The sequence below is a fragment of the Mirounga leonina genome, unplaced genomic scaffold, assembly GCF_011800145.1.
Source record: "Mirounga leonina isolate KUSES-001 unplaced genomic scaffold, KU_Mleo_1.0 Mir_94, whole genome shotgun sequence".
In the NCBI taxonomy this organism is placed as follows: domain Eukaryota; kingdom Metazoa; phylum Chordata; class Mammalia; order Carnivora; family Phocidae; genus Mirounga; species Mirounga leonina.
In genome coordinates, this window is record NW_023270855.1 from 43085742 (window position 1) to 43107239 (window position 21498).

A 21498-nucleotide genomic window follows, 5' to 3' on the forward strand; every position below is an offset into this window, starting at 1 on the left:
TTTGGGTAATACCCAACAGTGCAATTGCTGGATTCTAGGGTAGTTTCATTTTTAACTTTCTGAGGAACCTCCATACTTTCTTCACAGTAGCTGTAACAGTTTGCATTCTTACCAACAGTGCAGGAGGGTTCCTATTTTCCCATATCCTCACCAACACTCATTTCTTTCTTTCTTTCTTTCTTTCTTTCTTTCTTTCTTTCTTTCTTTCCTTTCTTTCCTTTCTTTCCTTTCTTTCCTTTCTTTCCTTTCTTTCCTTTCTTTCCTTTCTTTCCTTTCTTTCTTTCTTTCTTTCTTTCCTTTTCTTTCTTTTTCTTTCTTTTCTTTCTTTCAAGATTTTATTTATTTGAGAGAGAGAGAGCATGAGTGGGAGGGAGAGGGAGAAGCAGACTCCCTGCTGAGCAAAGAACCCCACATGGGGCTCGATCCCAGGACCCTGAGATCATGACCTGAGCCGAAGGCAGACCCTTAACCGGCTGAGCCACCCATTTAAAAATGCCCCTGCCCATTTTAAACTTGATTATTTGTTTTTGTGGTGTTGTTTAAGTCCTTTTTTTTTTTTTTTTTTTAAGATTTTATTTTTTTATTTGACAGAGACAGCGAGAGAGGGAACACAAGCAGTGGGGAGTGGGAGAGGGAGAAGCAGGTTTCCTGCCGAGCAGGGAGCCCGATGCGGGGCTGATGCAATGCAGGGCTTCATCCCAGGACCCTGGGATCATGACCCGAGCCGAAGGCAGATGCTTAATGACTGAGCCACCCAGGCACACCAAGTTGTATAAGTTCTTAATATATTTTGGATACTAACCCTTTAACGGATATGTCATTTGCCAATATCTTCTTCCATTCCGTAGGTTGCCTTTTAGTTTTGTTGACTGTTTCCTTCACTGTGCAGAAGCTTTTTATTTTGATGAAGCCCCAGTAGTTTATTTTTGCTTTTGTTTTCCTTGCCTCAGGAGACATATTTAGAAAAATGCAGCTATGGCTGGTGTCAGAGAAATTACTGCCTGTGTTCTCTAGGATTTTTATGGTTTCAGGTCTTACATTCAGGTCCTTAATCCATTTGGAATTTATCTTTGTGTATGGTGTAAGCCAGTGGTCCAAGTTTGAATATTTTGCATTTAGCTGTCCAGTTCTCTTGATACCATTTGTTGAAGAGGCTTTTTCCCGTAGTGTATTCATTCCTCCCTTGTCAAAGATTAATCGACATATAAACATGGGTTTATTTCTGGGATTTCTGTTCTGTTTCATTGATCTATGTGCCTATTTTTGTGCCAATACCATACTTTTTTGATTACTACAGCCTTGTAATGTAACTTGAAATCTGGAATTGTGATACCTCCAGCTTTGTTGTTGGTTTTTTCCCCCCCAAGATTGTTTTGGCTATTCAGGGTCTTCTCTGGTTCCATACAAATTTTGGGATTGTTTGTTCTAGTTCTTTGAAAAATGTTGGTGGTGTTTTGATAAGGATTGCATTAAATCTATAGATTGTTTTTGGTAGTATGGACATTTTAACAGTATTTATCCAGTCCATGAGCATGAAATATCTACTTGTTTGGGTTGTCTTCAATATCTTTCATTGATGTTTTACAGTTTTCAGAGTACAGGTCTTTTACCTCCTTGGTTATTAAATTTATTCCTGGGTATTTTATTATCTTTGGTACAATTATAAATGGGATTGCTTTCTTAATTTCTCTTTCTGTTGCTTCATTATTGGTATATAAAAATGCCATGGATTTCTGTATGTTGATTTTGTGTCCTGCAACCTTACCAAATTCATTTATCATTCTAGTAGTTTTTCGGTGGAGTCTTCTGAGTTTTCTATATTATAGTACCATGTCATCTATAAATAGTGAAAGTTTTATATCTTTCTTACCAATTTGGATGCATTTTATTCCTTACTCTTGTTGGATTGTTGTGGCTAGGACTTCCAGTACTATGTTAAATAATGACCACCTACTCTTAACTGCAGCGTTGGATTGACCAGTGCAACATACTAACTTCAGTGCAATCACTTGGAGGGCTGTGGTGCTTTTTAAGTTTTAGTTAGAAAAATTATTTGGAAGGTGTAAGGAAAAATCTTAGATTTGGAATTAATTTGCCTAGAAAACAGAATTCTGAAATTGAGAAACATTTAATCATCATGACCTTGATTATTCTTCAGTGATTATCAGCATTAAAACACTTCTTTTTCTTTTTTTTTTTTAAGATTTTTTTTTTATTTGACAGACACAGCGAGAGAGGGAACACAGGCAGGGGGAGTGGGAGAGGGAGAAGCAGGCTTCCCGCCAAGCAGGGAGCCCGATGTGGGGCTCGATCCCAGGACCCTGGGACCATGACCTGAGCTGAAGGCAGACACTTAAAGACTGAGCCACCCAGGTGCCCCCAAAACACTATTTTTCTACACACATATTTACTGTTGGGCTAGAGAGGTCTTGAAAGCAGGGACTGGTGTCCAGTGTTCACCTTGTGCTTTAGTACTTAGCATAAATCCAGCACATTTAGTTGTGTGGTGAATAAAACTGAGCATTGTTAAGATAGATTCTTTGAATTAGAGTCAAGCTGGGTAAGGCTGGAGAAGAAGGAGGGGCCGGGGGGACAAGTTTAAAGTGAACGGCAGTGACCTAAGAGAGCTTTTAAGGTATGGCACTTTCTGAAGAGCAGCATTTAAAAGTTGTTTTGAGAATGTCCAGTTCCTTAGGCCTCTCTGCCTGAGACCTCACAACCCTCAGGTGATGGTCTTTACCATGAATACAGCCATAATGCCCCAAAAGTCTTTTGGTACTTTGTTGAGGGCTTCTTCTGAGGCACGTTATCTTTTTCTCTTCTTTTCATTTTAATTTTTAAATAGGCCATTCCTGTACATGATACAAAGTTCAGTATGCACACAGTGAAGTGTTTTTTTTTTTTTTTTTTTTAAAGATTTTATTTATTTATTTGAGAGAATGAGAGACAGCATGAGAGGGAGGAGGGTCAGAGGGAGAAGCAGACTCCCTGCCGAGCAGGGAGCCCGACGCGGGACTCAATCCTGGGACTCCAGGATCATGACCTGAGCCGAAGGCAGTCGCTTAGCCAACTGAGCCACCCAGGCGCCCGACAGTGAAGTGTTTTGCTCCTACCCCTGCCCCCCTGTCTTGTTCCCTGAAGGCAGACAGCACAACCAACTTCTTGTGTATCCTTCCAGAGATAATTTGTACATAGTGGATGCATGTAATTGATCTTTTTTATAAAACTGGAAGCACTATTTAGCTCCTTATTTTTTATTTAACACATTATGAAGCTTGTTTTATACCAAGTTTTAAAGAATTTAGTTTTCATACCTGTGTGATATTTTATTGTAAAGATATGCCATAATCAGTCTCCTGTTAGTCATATTAATCAATCCCCTATTTTGATAGCCATTGTGATTGATTCCTTTCTTTAGCTTAGCATGGAACTTTTATATAAGTCATTTCGAACACATTCGCGTATACCTGTTTGGAATATACATGTTGGATAAATTACTAAAAGTAGTATATCTGAATCCTGGTTTGTGTTATCTGTAGTTAATAGGTCTTGCCAAAATTGATCTTTATAGTTATACCAATTTAACTCATCAGTAATGTATATGCATAAGGGTGCCTATTTCACTACACCCTGGCCAACACAAATATTGTCTAACTTTATCTTGGTTGGACTGATAGGCAAAAATAGACTATTATTGTAGTTATAATTTGCATGTCTCTTATGCATGAAGTATTGAGTATCTTTACATTTGTATTTCCTATTTTAAGAACTGTGACCATATGTTTTGCCCATTTGAGTGGCTGAAAACTGAAATTCAATCTTACTACCTTCCATTTCATGGGAGCCCAGTTGTCTGAAGTTAGAAGAGTATCTTCAGGGGTTTAAAAGAATAAGTAAAACTATTCTCTGCTTTTTCTTCACTCTCCCTTCCTCTGCCTCTCTCATGTGTGTGATTTTATGAAATCTCCAGACATTTATGCTCTCCTCTAAATTTTCTTTGTAGTCAGATCTCAAGACCTCTGTGACCTAATGGAGATCCCTCTACTCCCACCATTCGTAATACAGTTTGTGAGGTAAAACCACAGACTCATGCTCTACAAGGACATGATGATAGGAGTTAACAATTCTTCCTTCTGTTAAAGGAAGCTAAATCCTGGTTGTAGAGCCATTACCACTGAAGGTGTTTATTCCCAGGAGCTAGGGTACATAGCAGTATTTGTCCAGTAATTTTTTTTCTTTGATTGGGCCTTGGGGTGGTGTAGGGCCATAGACATTGAAGTTATATGTTGTATGTTCATTTTTTTATTTTGTTAATTGAGATAATGGATTTTTAATCTTTATTTTTCATTCATTTATTTGAGAGAGCTTGCACAAGCTGGGGGAGGGGCAGAGGGGGAGAGAGAATCCCAAGCAGACTGCCTGCTGAGCACGGAGCCCGATGCAGGGCTCGATCCCACAACTCAAGATCTCGACCTGAGCCAAAACCAAGAGTCCTTAACTGACTGAGCCACCCAGGCGCCCCAATTTTTAATCTTTAGTGTATAGAATTGTGAATCAGGTTCCATGACATGTTCATATCTTACCCAAAATTGTTATATGTTTCTCTAATTTCTTACCTCTTTTTCTAAATTTTCAGTGTTCAGTAAATCCAGACAAATATTTGGTATGTTTGCTTTTGGCACTACAACTTCACAAAGGCCTAAAAATCCTGGGATGTGGTGGGGTTTTTGAAATCATTTTCAAACATTCAGTTACCTTGGAAAAGCTTCTCTCTCACATGTAATTAAATACGTAAGTCCACATTCATATATAGATACACACAGATACACAAATATATGGTGTTCTCAGTATCTTAATCTTCAGTTTCAAGATTGCTTAGAGAAGCAAACATTATGACAAAAAACATTAATTGATGAGCTGAACACTAAAAAATTGTCATCTAAACATCCCATCTCTGTTAACATTAGCATCTGTCTTTGTCTAAAGGGTTGTTGTCTTTCTTAGCTAAAGTCTCACTGTTATAAAAATTGGGCAATGCAGTACAAATACAATGTAGACCTGTTACAAAATAAAAATGCATTGATTTCATAAAGTCAGTGAAAATGATATTAAGGAAGTTGGAAAGAAAATATACAAGGGTATGAGTATACTAGAAGCATTTCCAAAAAGAGTACTGAAAGGATTCTGAGAGACTGGGGAATAGTGTTGCATCATGTTATCAGTCCATTATTTGGAAAAAGTATACCAAAAAACATCAGTGGTAGTCTTGACTTCTTGGGGAAGAATTAGTGACATTTTTTCTAACTTACTGATTTGAGGATTACAAAGAAATTTTAGTGCGTTGGTGAATTTGCACAATCTGTGAACAAGGATAAATGGAATCCTGTAATAATGGCCTTTTGTATTTGGTTTTTACTTAGCATAACGTTTTCAGGATTCATCTGTGTTGTAGCATTTATCAGTACTTAATTCCATTTTATAGGTGAATAATACTCCCTTGTATGGATATTTTTTAACCCATTTTGTTACCCATTTATCAGCTGATGGACATTGTGTTGTTTCTACTTTCTGACTGTTAGGAATACAGTTACTATGAATTTTTATGTACAAATTTTTGTGTGAATACTGGCTTTCATTTCTCTTGGGTATGTATCTAGGAGTGGAGTTTTTGAGTTATGGTAACTGCATATTTAACTTTTGAGGAACTGCCAGACACTTTTCCATGATCCTGGTCGATTTTACATTCCTACCAGTAGTGTATAAGGTTTTCAATTTCTGTGCATCCTCACTATTTCACTTAGCATAATATCCTCAGGGTTCATCCATGTTGTCACAAATGGCAAGATTTCTTTTTTTCTCATGACTGAATAATGTTGCATCATGTAATTGTACACTGCATCTTCTCCATTCATCTGTTAACGGACGCTTAGGTTGTTTCCATATCTTGGCTAGTGTGAGTGATGCTGCCGTGAATATGGGAGTGCAGCTCTCTTGGAGATCCCATTTTCATTCTCTTTGGATATTTGCTCAGAAGTGGGATGGCTGGCAAGTATTTATTAAAAAATAGAAAACGTACTGTACGAATTAAGTATAAAGACTTTCAACCCTTAAATTTTATTTTCTTTCAAGTCAGCCTGTTTTTCTTTATGTACTTTCTCTCTTGGCCATCTCCTAAGTACCATAATCAATATAAGTTATCATCTTTTAAGATTTTCCCAAAATGTAGATCTCTTTCCTTAGCCTGTTTCCTAAATTTCAGATCTGTATTTCAGCTTTCTGTTGACGCTTCCACTTGCCTTTCAGATGCAAGTTCATAGTCTTCTCTTACAGGCTGGTTCATCATTCTCTGATGTACATTTTTATTAATAGCATCATTTTCTTAGTAATCCATATTCAAAACATCCATCTCCTTTTTTAAATTAAAAAATTGCTTGGGGCACCTGGGTGGCTCAGTCAGTTGGGCATCAGACTCTTGATTTCGGCTTAAGTCATGGTCTCCAGGTAGGGTGGGGTGGTGGGGTCGAGCTCCCATGTTGGGCTTCAGGCTCAGTGCAGAGTCTGCCTGTCCCTCTCCCTCTGCCCTCCCCTCCCCCTGCCCCGCCCATGCTCGGGTGTGTGAGCCTGTCAGCGCACGCAAGCCCACACGCTCTCTCAAATAAAATCTTTTTAAAAAATTGCTATTGCTAATTGTAGCAGTCACTCTAAAAGTGCAGTTTCTAGATAACTAAGATTTTCTGTTAGGGACAGTATTGTTGAAAAATAACTTTTTTCAAAGTTATGACAGATGTGAATGACATCTTTAGATCTTTTGCAGGTGTTATTTTTAAGTAGCCACCACTTCCTGGTTACTTGCTCAAAGATAGAGCTTGGATAATTGATCTGTATTGAATGCCCAGTTGTTGAATTTATATACAAATGTGTATATGTCTGTGTCATATTCTAAATGCTAAGTAATTGATTTACGTTAACTTTCCAGTGTTTTTCCATTGTTCTCTCAGGAATTGTTTAGTTGTTTGTTTTTTTTAAGTATCTAGTATGGTACTTTTTACACTGTAGATAATTTATGAAATGTGTGACACAGAATTGAGAATCTTGAATTTTAGACCCTCCACAGTCTTGGTTTTCAACATTCTCTTCTGGTAGATAAAATCTTGAGACCCTATAGATCTGAAAAATGCCTTTATTTTATTCTTGCTTGTTTGGCAGATCATGTAATTATCATTTGGGAATAAATTTTTCTTAACCGACTGAGCCACCCAGGTGCCCCTGGGAATAAATTTTTCTTTAAAATGTTAAAGACATCGTATCATTTTCTAGCTTACAGCGTTGCTGTCTATTGAAGTCTGATGCCATTTCGATTCATTTGTAGGTGCTCTGACTCCATCTGGTGACTCATGTCTTTAAGTTCTAAAAAATTTTCTTTTTAAAAAAAAAATTTATACTTCCCTCAGTCTTCTCTCTCCTTGCTTTTTGGCATACTTGCTATTAGATGTAAGTCATCTATCACCTATCCTCTAATTTTATTTTTTGATCTCCCATTTTCTTTCTTGATTTTTTTTCTGCTTTCTGGATGACCTTCAACTCTTTTTTCTATCCTAGTTCTTATTCTTACTTTTGCTGTCTTTTTTTTTAAGATTTCATTTATTCATCTGACAGACAGAGAGAGAACACAAGCAGGGGGAGTGGGAGAGGGAGAAGCAGGCTCCCCACTGAGCAGGGAGCCCAAGGCAAGGGCCCGATCCCAGGACCCCGGGACCACGACCCTAGCCAAAGGCAGATGCCCAGTGACTGAGCCACCCAGGTGCCCCTTTGCTGTCCTCTTTTAAAGAGCATCTTATTTCATGGATACAGTATTTTTTTTCTTTGTGAATCATCAAATGAAAGAACATGAAAGAGAATGCATAGAATAAAAGAAATTTAAGTATACATGTATATTCAATATTCATTTCCCAGAAAGAAAAGATAATATGGATGGGTCTATACTTTTTTATTCTTTCACTGTCATTTTTAGGACTTCAGGATGGAGTTGTAATAAACACATGTGTTCGGTCTACCATATTTTTATTTTCGTCCTCTTTCTTTCTATATACAACTCCTAGTCATCCTTCAGTATAATTCAAATGTTTATTTCCTTCAGGATGCTTTTTCCAGTCCTCTCTCCTAAGGCCAGTTTTAGTATATGATAGTGTGTGTTTACTTTTTCTTTTCCTTTTTTTTTTAAAGATTTTATTTATTTGAGAGAGAATGAGAGAGAGCACATGAGAGGGGGGAGGGTCAGAGGGAGAAGCAGACTCCCTGCCGAGCAGGGAGCCCGATGTGGGACTCGATCCAGGGACTCCAGGATCATGACCTGAGCCGAAGGCAGTCGCTTAACCAACCGAGCCACCCAGGCGCCCTACTTTTTCTTTTCCTTGAGTGTTCAGGAGGTAGTAGTAGTGGTTAAAAGTGTATGCTTTGGACAGAGACAAATCTAGGCTTAGATCCTGGGTCCAATATATAGCTCACTGTGGCATCGTATGACCCTGGTATAGTTATTTAACCTCTCTGAGCCTGTTTTCTATGTACTGTAGATACAGCAAAGGTACTTCTCATAGCAATGTAAGAGTATATGAGAATGCAGTTAAAGGACGTGGCACACAGTAAGAATTGTCAGCCACATTGTTAGCCTGTGAACCTCTTAGTGGCTGCTACTATGTATCTCCAGTGTCCTTTAAAAATAGGAGACCCTTGATACGTGCTTTTAACACCTAGTCTCTACCTAAACATTTGTTATTTAAATGAGCATACCAGATTTCCACAAATAGCCATCAAAGAACTTGTTCTTTGTGTCTACAAATTAAAAACAACTCCACACATATTTACATACTTTTATAAAGGGATGTTGGATGCATTGCTTGTGCATGAACTTATCAGTGACTTAGTGTTTATCAAACAATTTCTGAAGATTGATTTTGAGCCCTTGAAGAGGAATGATTAATTGCCCAAGAGTGGGCAGTTCTAAGCATTGATAAGAGTTCAAAATGTTGCGGAGGCACACTTATTAATCTGACCCTGGAAATACAACTCCACAAACATGTTTGTGGTTATATGTGAGGCCTGTAAACAGCATTCTTACCAGGGATGAAAGAGAATGAAGGTATAGATTTAGTGAGTTTTAAAAAATGAGCTGTGTAATACTTTGAAGTTTTTTAGCACTGTGGTGATTTCTGTAAATTATGAGTAGTATTTCACTTACTGGTCCATTCAACAAGTAGTTGAGTGTTGTCTATGTGCCAGGCATTTTCTTTTTGCTAGAGATACAGCAAAGAGTAAGACAGTCTTGGCCCTTAAGAATTATAGCTGCAAGGGACACCTGGGTGGCTCAGTCAGTTGAGTGTCTGCCTTCGGCTCTGGTCATTATCCCAGAGTCCTGGGATCGAGTCCCGCATTGGGCTCCTTGCTTGGCAGGGAGCCTGCTTCTCCCTCTGCCTTTGCCACTCCTCCTGCTCATGCGCTCACTTGCTCTCTCTCTCTGGCGAATAAATAAATAAAATCTTTTTTAAAAAACCACTTAAATAAGAATTATAGCTTTGAGTGCATGTGAGTGTGTGTTAATTAGGAGCAGCACCTAGACACTAAAGAAGTAAAACAGGGTGATAGGTAAAGAATATTGGGTGGAGTGGGGAACCAGATTCTTGTAGGCTTCTCTGAGGGCAGGGATAATCCCAAAACCCAGGCCTCCTGACTCACAATTGAGTGTTCTTTCATAACATGCCAGTCTCTTGAGTAGAATTTTTAACAGAGGAAAATGATTTTACATGGAGTGTTAATGTGAGTGAAGTCAACTCAGATAAACATTTTTCTGCAGTGGCCTGCAGGTGTATGACACTATTCCAGTGTTCCATATCATATAAGCTAACCTTATTGCTATTTATCCACAAGGTAGAATAATTTTAAGAAATATTATAGTAATCTTCATATGACTGCTTCCTTCTCAGGTTGCATTATTGTGGGACTTTGGAAAAATTCAGGGCCTCGAAGTAGATAATCTGAGTTTCCAGTTTAAATTTTATATACAGCTTTTTTTTTTCTAAGATTTTATTTATTTGACAGAGAGCGAGAGCGAGAGAGGGAACACAAGCAGGGGGAGTGGGAGAGGGAGAAGCAGGCTTCCCACTGAGCAGGGAGCCCGATGCAGGGCTCGATCCCAGTTCACCTGAGCCAAAGGCAGACGCTTAATGACTGAGCTACCCAGGTGCCCCAAAATTTTATATACAGCTTTAACTATATGAAGAGGAGGATCAAGTTAGTAGCTCCTTAGCGCTTGGGTGCATGTTGATGGAATTTGTTCCCCATAGTATTAGGTACAGAGTAAAAGTCAATAGCTTTTGGTCACAAGTCAGTAATAATCATCCATTTTGTGAATATCAGAATACATTTTCTACTTAGCATTTGTTCTAAACTTTCTTATTTTTAGATAGGGGGTGAGGGAAGAGGGAGAGGGAGAGAGAGAATCTCAGGCTCAGGCAGTTCTCCACGATCCCACGACCCTGAGATCATGACCTGAGCTGAAATCAAGAGTTGGATGCTTAACCGACGGAGCCACCCAATAGCCCCCAGTTGCTCTAAACTTTTGATAGAGTTAATATATTTTTGAGAAACATTTCCTCTGGTACGTTAATTGCCACCATAGAATGGGTCCCAGCTTGAGGACTGTGTGATAAATTACTATAAATGCTTGTAATGGACACTTGTAATGCCCAAGACCTTAGGCAAAAGAAACTAAACAGGTAAAAATTACGTAATCCTTAGTTGACACAGACCTGCATATCTGTATGTTCTAAGCAGCCTTTATGATGAACACGTTACCTTTTGGAGTGCCTAGATTTACAGAGTACCAAATGCAACAGTCATTTCCAAGCCTTTTAAAATTAATAGAATACCTATTTTTTCTTATAGTGTGAGTAGGTGCTGATAAGTGGCATTCTTACTTTTTCCCCAAGTTTGGTAACCCCCGGGGGGTGGACAGAGGAGTCAGAGCTAAGAATATCAGCTTTGTCCTTACTGTATAAATACTATATTATAAATACAATACCCTGATTCACTATTACGCACAGCTAGACACTGACAGCTTGACAACTCCAGACATTTCCTCAGAGGAGCCACCCCCAGGTGGCTTTGAGCTGAGGACAGGCATACACAGTTTGTTCTCTCAAATTCTCCCTTGTGAGGAGGAATGAGTGAAGGCTGCTAAGAGAAGATAGTAGTTCAGTTGTTCTCAACCTTCTACATGTAGGCAACAGAATCATGTGGAGAGCTTAAAAAAAAAAAAAAAATACAGATGCCTGGGACTCATGCCCGGAATTTTAGATTTTATTTGTCTGGCATAGTATGTCTATGAAAGTTTCCTGGAGTGGTCTAATTGTGCAGCCAGAGTTGAGAATCACAGCTCTAGTGGAAGTCCTACATATGAAAGAGGGGCTGGGGGAATAGAGGATGCCACCTACATTTATGCTTAGGTTCCTCAAGTGGTACTCCTTCCCAGATAATGCCGACTGTTAACCATATCCTGGGTCGTCTAGTACAGAAGTTAAAATTGCTGTGGAGTCATGCTGTCCAATAGCATCATAACCTTGGTCAGGCTGCTAAGATTTTTAAGTAGGTTTTCTCATTTGTAAAATGGATACAATAGTACTTAACCTCATAGAGATGTTTTGAAGCTCAAAAAAGGTAATGCATTTGAAATGCTTAGTATGATAACCTGACACACAGGATAAGTACACACATCTAATCATGACAGTCATCATCTTTATTAGGTAATTTATCAGCATGCATGAAGTGTTGAAGGATTTTTTTCTAAAAATTCTACATTCATATAGATTGCCCAGTATCTGTTTGGTCTGTATTTATCATCTTTAATTGCAACTGAATATTAAATCTTAACCCTTCCTTGGTCGTATGGCATGTGGATTATCTCTTACTTTCCACAAATACTGCTAGGACCAGTAATCATGTGGAAAGAGGAGTTCTTTGATTTTCTTGGACTACAATTGCTAAAAAAAAAAATGAAATTACCAAATCATATAGGTATGGTCAGTATTATGAGATTACTCTAAATGGAGAGTATCATGTGATGGTCCATTGAGAATGTGTGGATTTGCCATTTGCCCACTTACCAAGGTGACTGGAGAAGGAAATGTTGAGCTACTTGATGACTAAAACAGCAAGGGATTGTCAGGGGACAGAACATGTTCTAAGCCTTAGATTCCTACATCAAGAAAAGGTATTCGGGGCTTAAAAACATAGTTTACATTTGTCAAGAAGAATTTTGGTCCACTTGGATGCTGTTTCAAGAGCAACAATGATCTAATGTTTATCTTTTCTTTTTAAAAATAACAATATGAAAGGAAATACTACATTTGGCCATTAGCCAAGTTTTTCATTTATAGAAAAATAGGAACAGCAGGCGTTGTCTTCACACATACAGTTTTTCTGAGGTGTTTTTATGTAGCTAAGTAATTACTAACCCTTCTTCCCTTAAGTAGCGATGGCAAGTGAGAGGTTAGAATTGTTCTTACGAGAGTGTTCTGATGAGTACTCTCAGTAAAGGAACTATAGATGACTTCATTTTATATGCAGAAAGCATATGGAAAGATTATCAGGAAGTATATTCCTTCCAGAAATATAATTAGTTTGCTACTTGGCTAATGAGATCATATGATTAGTATTAAATTAATTGGTAGATGTTTAAAAAACAAAATGAAACATAAATATACATAATAAATGTGTGTGTGTGTGTGTGTGTGTATGTGTAGCTTATATGCTACACATTTTTACTTGTTTTTAAGGGACCAGCATCTATTCTTACTTAAAGCTAGATGTAAGTCAAATTTTGGAGAATAATTAAATACCAGCCCATTCCTATTTCTTTGTCACCATGTGAAATCAGTCAGCTTAAACACAATCACTTCCACTCCATGCTAATAACCCTTCTCTTGGTTTATTTTTGCAGGAGGTATATCGAATTCCAAAGAAAAGTCAAACTGAAAAGGAGAACACAAGTAGGTATTCAGAGGTACTCTGTGTATATGGCTTTACAAATACTCTTTTGGAAATATGCAGAGGTAAATGATAAGAACTTCAGCTGTTTTGTTTTTGAAACTGGACAGTATATAATTAGGTAAATGAAATAATTGGTGTAAAAGTTTGGAAACTTGCCTTTTTATTCTTTCTTAGTGAATTTTTGCCAAAGGAGATGTCCCTTTATACTGCCTATGTTGTTGCTTTCCTTGAAATCATGGCTTTTAGAAGCTTTTCTTCCATTTATTCCTCTAGAGCAGGCATTGTTAAACCTGTATTCCTAAATGTCTGTGTAAGTCTTTACCTGTAGATGATTATATGCAAAATCCTTTATTTACATGAATTTTTCTGGGGAAAATTCAAAACTTTCATCAGATTCTCAGGAAGCCAGTGATCCCTTACAAGGTTAAGAATCATTATTTCAGGAGTGCCTGACTGGCTGGGTCGGTAGAACATATGACTCTTGATCTCAGGGTTGTAGGTTTGAGCCCCACGTTGGGTTACTTAAAAATTACTTAAAAATCTTGGGGGGAGAAAAAGAAAAAATCATTATTACAGAAAAGATAACAGGGAGGCCATGGTAGTCTGGTTTCTGGGTTTTACCACTTTGTTATTTTCCAATATGCTTCTTTAAAGATGAAAATAATAGATCAGTTATCGTGGCTATTGTCGATCTCTTGAGCCCTCCAGAATTGACCCAACATAGATAGAGGGAAGGAGCCAGTGTGATCATATTTTTGGCGTTTTTCCTTTTTGTTTTTTTTGTTTTGTTTTGTTTTTGGTCTTTTTCTCTATTTTTGGCATGAAGAGCTTTTTATAATCTTAAGTCTTATTGGTTAAATAATCTTATAGGTTAAAGCCCTGTGAGGTGTACTTTGCATCATTGTTGGGGTTTTATTTTTGTTTTGAATATTTTTAACTCTATTGGTTTAGTTTCTTCATAGCCAAACATCCTACTTACGGCTACAGAGAATTTCTCCTATAAGAAAGAAGGCAGGGTTGAGTAGTGCTGGTTGGCAAAACCAGTGGCACTGTAACCTTGGTCAGGCGAGCCTAGCTTCTCTGGGTTCAGTGAGTTGAAATCATTAGCAAGATGGGCAATACTTAAATATCTATGAGGGTTTCCCCCCAATATTTTGCCATTATCTAGTCTGGTGTGCCCTCTGAGAGATGCCTTCTGAAAATTGTCTATAATGGATGACTGTAATCTTTTCAGGAAGCCACCTTTTGTGTGCCAGCTTTAGTCTCTCCTTCACATATGTGCCCCCCCCCCCCCAATCAGTCTCAGGCTTTTTATAAGAAATACTTAAAGCCTGGCTTCTGAGTTACCCCTCAATGTCAAGCAATTAAAGAGCCTAACACTTTTAAAATTCCTATGAACTGTAAAATATCTTGGGAAATATGTAGTCTAGCTTTACTTTCATTTTATAATATGAAAAAAATCAGCCAGAATAAATGGAACAACTTCTCTACCTCACATATTATAAGATGCAGAGTCAGAATATGAACTGTTAGTATGATTCCTTTTCTTACTTTACCAGGATATAGTGAAGAAATAGCTACGTTTTAAGGAAGTTAATACCAACACAAGGAACCTTGTTTTAAGAAGGAAATAGGGTGGTCATGGGCAGGCCTAGATGAAACTAGATAGTAGTACTTCCCAAAAGAATGATGTGTTCTACTACCCTGTGAGCTGGAACAGTTGTTTTAATTGTATAGCATTTTCTACCAGCGTGTGGTAGAGATGAGTTCTGTTCTCACTGGCAAATGCTCATACATGGCTCTTGATTAACCGTTTTTGCAAATTAATGGAGTTTTGGGCCCACCAACAGGAGAACTACAAGAATGGCATATGTACACCTAACCCTGCCACTAGGGAAGAAAACAAGTAATAGCATGTTTTTCTGAGGTGAGAAAAAGAAAAAGCAGTTAGTGTTTATTGTGAATCTGCTCTGTGCTGTGAGAGATATTTTATAAGAAATTCTCTTAAGAAGAGAGCAATCTGATTAATCAGGGTAGCCGTGCTAACAAAGCAGCAGCATGTGGTACCAGTTAATTTATATTGAAATATTCAGTGGTGGGATTTAGACTTCTTAGGGGGGTGAGAAAGTAGGAGGTGAGGTCAGTGAAAAAGTAATACCTAGCACAGCTTTTGGGAGCAGTGACAGTGGAGTTGGGTGAGGACCATTCTAGGTAAAGAAGCTGAGTAGAAAATGTTAATAGTGTTATCTTTCAGTAGGAAAATGGCATTCTTTTTTTGAAGATGTAGCTCTCTGGTTTTGATAACTTCCTGAGTTATTACCTGTCATCATCTGTATTTGTAATGTTTTCCTTTTGAAATGGTAGTTGTTAAAAAATTTGTCTAATTCCACCCCCCCTTTTTTTTTAATTGAAGAGACTTTTCCCCTTTGAGGTTTTTATGCTTAGCATGCCAGGCTGCTCTTCTGTAAACTGTAAATGTGCAGAGCTATAGAGGCAGTTGAAGGCTTTTACATTTTGAACTTCAAGCAGACTTCCCTGTTAAAGGTAATGGGAACATTTTGCATGAGTGTGTTCCACAGAACTTGTTAGAAACGTTGAAGGCTTGGACTCAGAGTTTGGTTGGGGAAGGTGGAAAAGAGAATTCATGGCAGAGACTTTCAGGAAGTAGAGTGCGCACACACACACCACACCACCTTGTGTCTCATCCAAATTCTGAATGGGCCTGTGAGGGAGGAGTCCATAGGCCCATTTGTTGGATAGAAATTGTATTATACAGTTGACATGCTATCATGATGGAGAAGAGTCTGCCAAGTAAATTTTTAAAAACCCTTTTCCCTTAGTAACTGAACGAGGAAGGGATGCTGTTGGCTTCAGAGATCAAACAGCTGCCCCAAAGACTCCTAACAGGTCAAGAGAGAGAGACCCAGACAAGCAAACTCAAAATAAAGAGAAAAGGAAACGAAGGGGCTCTCTCTCACCACCTTCTTCTGCCTATGAGCGGGGAACAAAAAGGCCAGATGACAGGTAAGTGGCCTGTGTGAGTTACTCTCTTTTCTGAGCCAGTCAAAAAGTTCCCAAGTCGGTACTTCTGATTTTGGGCACCAAGGGGTTCTGGAGTAAGTATATTCTCTTGATGAGTGAGTATAAAACTTTACTGGTAAATTTTGAGATAGAGTCTCTTTTGACAGTGAAGACTAGGTTTCTACTTGATAACATTTAAATGCTATTAGAGGAGCCAAAGATTTATTCTTTAAAGGGGAGTGGAAATTGGTGGGAGGTAACTCTTCAAAGATAATGGTAAAGTTTCTAAAGCTAGAACTTTGTTTTATAGTGAATCTTGTGCCATACCAGTCAAAATGCTGATTGATCCCTGTGTCAGAGGCTGTCTTTGTCATGCTTGTAGAAAAACAAGCCACATGATGACCCACTGGGTGCTAGAAAACATTTATTCCAGAGAAGCTTTTTTAAATTTATTTTTGGGGTTGCCTGGGTGGCTAGTCGGTTAAGCGTCTGCTTTCAGCTCAGGTCATGGTTCCGGGGTCCTGGGATCCTGGGCTCGAGTCCCTAAGCCTAACCCTGCTCAGCAGGGAGTCTGCTTCTCCCTCTCCCTCTGCCCCTCCCCCCACCCATGTGCTCCCTCTCTCTCTCTCAAATAAATAAAAAATCTTTAAAAAATAAAATTAAATTTATTTTTTGAAAAAATGAGATATTGCATTCGTATAATGCAGCTGCCAGAATTTTTAAGTTGGGATTGTCAGGGTTTGTAATAGTGAATTCATCATGATTTTAATTTGCATTACCCTAATTGCTAAATAGATTGAACATCTTGTCATGTATTTATTGGCCATTCCTGTTTCCTCTTCTGTGAAGTGTCTTTTTATAGGTGTTTGTTTAGTATTTATCATTTTGAGTTTAGGATTTATTTTTTAGAGATTCTTTATATTCTAAATGTAGTTCTGCTTTGGTAATAATTTTTGCAAGTATTTTTTTCCCAGTTTGTGGCTTGTATTTTGACTCTTGTGTGTCTTCTGATATATAGAATTTATTAATTATGGTATAATTGAATATATCACATGTATATTTCCTTCATGGTTAGTGCTATGTTTTAAGAAATTCTTCCCTATCCTTGAGGTGATGATGCTCTTTTCTTGTGCTTAATTTATTGGGAATTAATTTTTGTATATGTTGTGAGGTAGGGATATGGTTTCATTTTTTTCTAAGTGAATACCCAGTTGTCTCTGCACCATTCACTTGAAAGCCCAATCCTTTCTCCTTGATCTGTAGCACTGTCTCTAATAAGTTTTTATATGTGGGAGGATCTGTTTTGGGGCTAATAATGTGACTGTAGCTTATATTAAGTCTTGTTAGCAAGTAGAGCAAACCCCTACTTGATCTTCTGGGATGTCATTTCTTTTCTGAGACTTGTTCTCCTTAGGATCTGCTTGTCATGATTCTCCTACTCCCTCCACACCCCCGCCCCCCACCAAGATGATTCTGAAGAGACTTGACATCTTTATAATTTTGAGTATTCCTGTTCCTGTATTCAAACTGAGTATTCAGATATGCTCTGTCTAGTTAGGTCTTCTTTAATATTTTAAATATTAAGTTTTTCATTAATCTCCTTAATTGTTGATAGTTTCTTCCAGAAAAACTTAGGTATCTTGGTATATTCATTTCTGGGAACCTTAATTTCTGGTTACATCTTCAGCTTGTTGCTGGTGTGTAGATGCGCAATTGACTTTTGTATATTGATCTCGTTTGGTGACCATATGGAACTCTCACTGATATTTCAAAAGTATAGGGGGTTTTGCCTTTTTTTTTTTTGTCTTTGTCAACAGTCCCCATCATGTAAATTTTTGTTTTTCCTTTCTAGTCCTTTTTCCTTGCTCTTGCTATTTTGCTAGCAGTACCTTCAGTACAAATCACTGAATAACAGTGTTTTTTTATTTTGGTAATTTTTTTTTCCCCACTTTTTTGGGCTTATTATATAATTTTTTAAAATTTTAATTGGAATAATTGGGATTTTTATCTCATTAATTTTCAGTATTTTTCTCTTCAAAGTAAAGATTTAAATTTCTCCATAAATACTATTTGAACTACTCTTTTGATAGTGCAGTTTTATCATAACCTAGTTCTAGATACTATTATGGTTTGCAGTGTGTTTAAATTTCTTTTCGTTAAATTTCAAATATAATTGCCATTAATCAGTTTGTATTATACCAGTTCTTAGAATTTTATTGAGACTTGCTTTAGAGTCTATTTCATTTGATGTTAATAGAAGTATGCTATCTTCCTGTTGGTAGGATTTTACTGACTTTTCTGTGTCTGATTAATAGCTTTATGGCTGATTGATTTGGTTTTTTTTTAATTCTTTGTGGCATTTCTTTAACTGCTATGTTTCACTTAAATAAAATCTAAAGCTAATCAGAATCTTGAACAACATTAGTACTTTAGGATACTCTGATCATTCAGCCTTCCCAATTTATATGCTGTTTTTGTCCAGCATTATAATTTCTTGTTGCTCCTTCTTCCCATCAGTTTTTTTTTTTTTAAGATTTTATTTATTTATTTGACAGAGACATAGAGAGGGAGAAGCAGGCTTCCCGCCGAGCAGGGAGCCCGATGTGGGGCTCGATCCCAGAACCCTGGGACCATGACTGGAGCTGAAGGCAGACGCTTAATGACTGAGCCACCCAGGCGCCCCTTCCCATCAGTTATTGTCAATTTTTTATATGTACACAGACTGACTTACTAATTTGTTTACATTTATCAGTTTCTTTATTCTCCTTTCTCCTCAGACCTAAATGCTTTAAAAGATTTTGTTTAGTGACTTTTTGTTCATCGTATTTTTCAGTTTTTGTCTAAAGAATCTTGTTTGCATTGCTCACCCTGTTTTAAAAATCAGCTTTATTTAGTCAGTAGATATAAATTTCTTATAGAAATATTTAATTATAAGTACATAATTCAGTGTGTTTTGTCAAATGCATGCAGTTAAGTAACCACTGACAGTCATCATATAGACATTTCTGTCATCTCAAAATTCTCTTGGGCTCTTTGTGAGTGATCCCCTTCTTCTATCCCTAGTTACTGGGCGCCAGCCACTGCTTTCTGACCCTCTGATTTTGTCTTTCCCAGAATGTCATGTATATATGGCATCATACTCTAGATAGTATTTGATGTGTCTTTCTCTTAGCAGATTGCATTTGAGATCCATTTATGTTATGTGTCTCAGTAGTTCCTTTTTATTAATGAGTGGTAGTTCACTGGGTAGGTATTACCAGAGTTTATTTATAAAATCGTTATTTGATAGGCATTTGGATTGTTTCCAGATGGCTGTTGTGATTATTACAAGTGTAAGACTTGTATATGTATGAGTCTTTATGTGAACATGGACTCTCATTTTTAAAGGAAGTTTTGCTAAGTTAAAAGTTTTTCTCAACACTTTGAAGCATATGTTATTGTTGTCTTCTGGCTTCCCCTACTTCTCCTGTGAAACTTCTTGGTCTAATTGTTCTTTAAGTAATCTGGCTTTTCTCTTGGTCTGCTTTTAAGATGCTCTCTTTGTATTTGGTGTACTGCAGTATCACTACCCTATGTTAATATGAGGATTTCTTTTTCGTTTCTCTGGTTGAAATTCATTGAGCTTTTTGAATTTGAAGATCGTTTTCTATGTTACTAATTCTCTTCAGATCTCATCTCTTAACTTAACCATACCATGGATCTTAGGGACATTGAATTGAATGTTGGATTATTTCTTGGTTCATGACACTTACCATTTCTGTGCATCAACTTCTCCATATATTATAATGCTTTTGTGCTGTGATCTTAACCATCATATAAATCTAGCTAAGCCATTTCTTTCTATACTATCCCCTGCCTTTACTACTTGAGATGACACCGTCTTGCATCCTGTGTTTATTATACCCTGGCTTTCCTTTTTTAAAATACCATTTTATGTTCTCTAATATATATTTTAAAATAATATGTTAGTTTTTAACTTTATGAAAAGGCTGCTCTTCTGTGTTTAATTTGAGGCTGCTTTGTTTTCAACTTGATATTGTATTGCTAAGATTTATCCACAATTGTATGTGTCGTTTATTCATTTGCATTGCTGTGTGTAACATTTTGTTATAGAGTTTTTTCTATTATGTATAGCGCTATTACCTAATTTTGATGTACATGTGCAACAGGGTCTCCTGGGTATGTGAGTAGAATTGTTGAATTGTCAGGTATGTGCATGCTCAATTTTATATGATAATTGAGTTTTAATTTCTACTCTTTTTCCTTTCTAGATGTTTCATGGGGTTCTTTTTCAAATCTACCTGATAGTTTTTTATGGTCCCATTCCTTAGTAATATTTTTAATAGCCTCTTATTTCATTAAACATATTAAATGTCTCTTATAGTCTGTATTGGATAATTCCAGTACCAGTAGTTTTTGTGGGTTTATTCCTCTCATTTATATAGATATATGTATAAATATTTTTATAATTTTCTTTTCTTTTTTTTTTTAAAAGATTTTATTTATTCATTTGAGACACAGAGAAAGCACTAGCAGGGGGAGTGGGTGAGGGAGAAGCAGGCTCCCCGCTGAGCCGAGAGCCCAATGTGGGGCTCGATCCCAGGACCCTGGGATCATGACCTGAGCCGAAGGCAGACGCTTAACCATCTGAGCCACCCAGGCCCCCCTATAATTTTATTTTCTAATGAACTCATCATGTTCCTTAGAATTTGATCTGTGAGGGGCACCTGGGTGGCTCAGTCATTAAGCGTCTGCCTTCGGCTCAGGTCATGATCCCAGGGTCCTGGGATCGAGCCCCGCATCGGGCTCCCTGCTCCGCGGGGAAGCCTGCTTCTCCCTCTCCTACTCCCCCTGCTTGTGTTCCCTCTCTCGCTATGTCTCTGTCAAATAAATAAATAAAATCTTTAAAAAAAAAAAAAAAGAATTTGATCTGTGGGAATTCACTGAAGCCTGGATTTAAGCACCTTAAATTTAAGCACCTTTATAAACTATTTGCATTTGTTTTTGCCAGGCAGCTAAGGGTACTACCATCCCATTAACACTTTAAAGGAACTTTTCAGCTTAGTTTTTTAGACCATATGTTTTTTGATGTTTGAATAAATGTTATGCCCTTGTCCGTGAAGCTGTTCTTAGAGGTTTCTTTGCAATGAAACCTCTTGAAATTAGTTGTCATTTTAAAATTTTTGCCAATAGAACTTTCTTAAAAGTTTGATTGACTCCATAGAACTTCACAGCAGACTCTTTTAAGCCCTCAGTTCTCTTCTTGTGAATGTTAGAGCTGATGGTTTCCAGGAGGCCTTGTCAAAACCATCACAGGGCATTAGGCTTAGCAGTAAAATATTATATTTGGTATTGCACAGAGAAGAGGAGGTGAATATAACTCTCCATATTTTTATGTGTGCATTCTCATCCTTCACTTAACTGCCCTCTGTTGAA

At 37.5% G+C, this 21498-nt stretch overlaps 1 protein-coding gene across 5 annotated transcripts in view; it reads left to right on the forward strand.

Moving 5' to 3' along the window:
- SETD2 (SET domain containing 2, histone lysine methyltransferase) overlaps positions 1-21498 on the forward strand; it is a 125597-nt gene that overhangs the window by 72054 nt on the left and 32045 nt on the right. For 3 of the 5 annotated variants that reach the window (XM_034997270.1, XM_034997271.1, XM_034997272.1), the window contains 2 exons: positions 12992-13040; positions 15882-16065. In XM_034997270.1, the coding sequence (XP_034853161.1) occupies positions 12992-13040; positions 15882-16065 (233 nt within the window). Of the gene's footprint in view, positions 1-12991; positions 13041-15881; positions 16066-21498 lie in introns of those variants that run through there. The other 2 variants (XR_004677811.1, XR_004677812.1) reach the window with 2 other exon arrangements.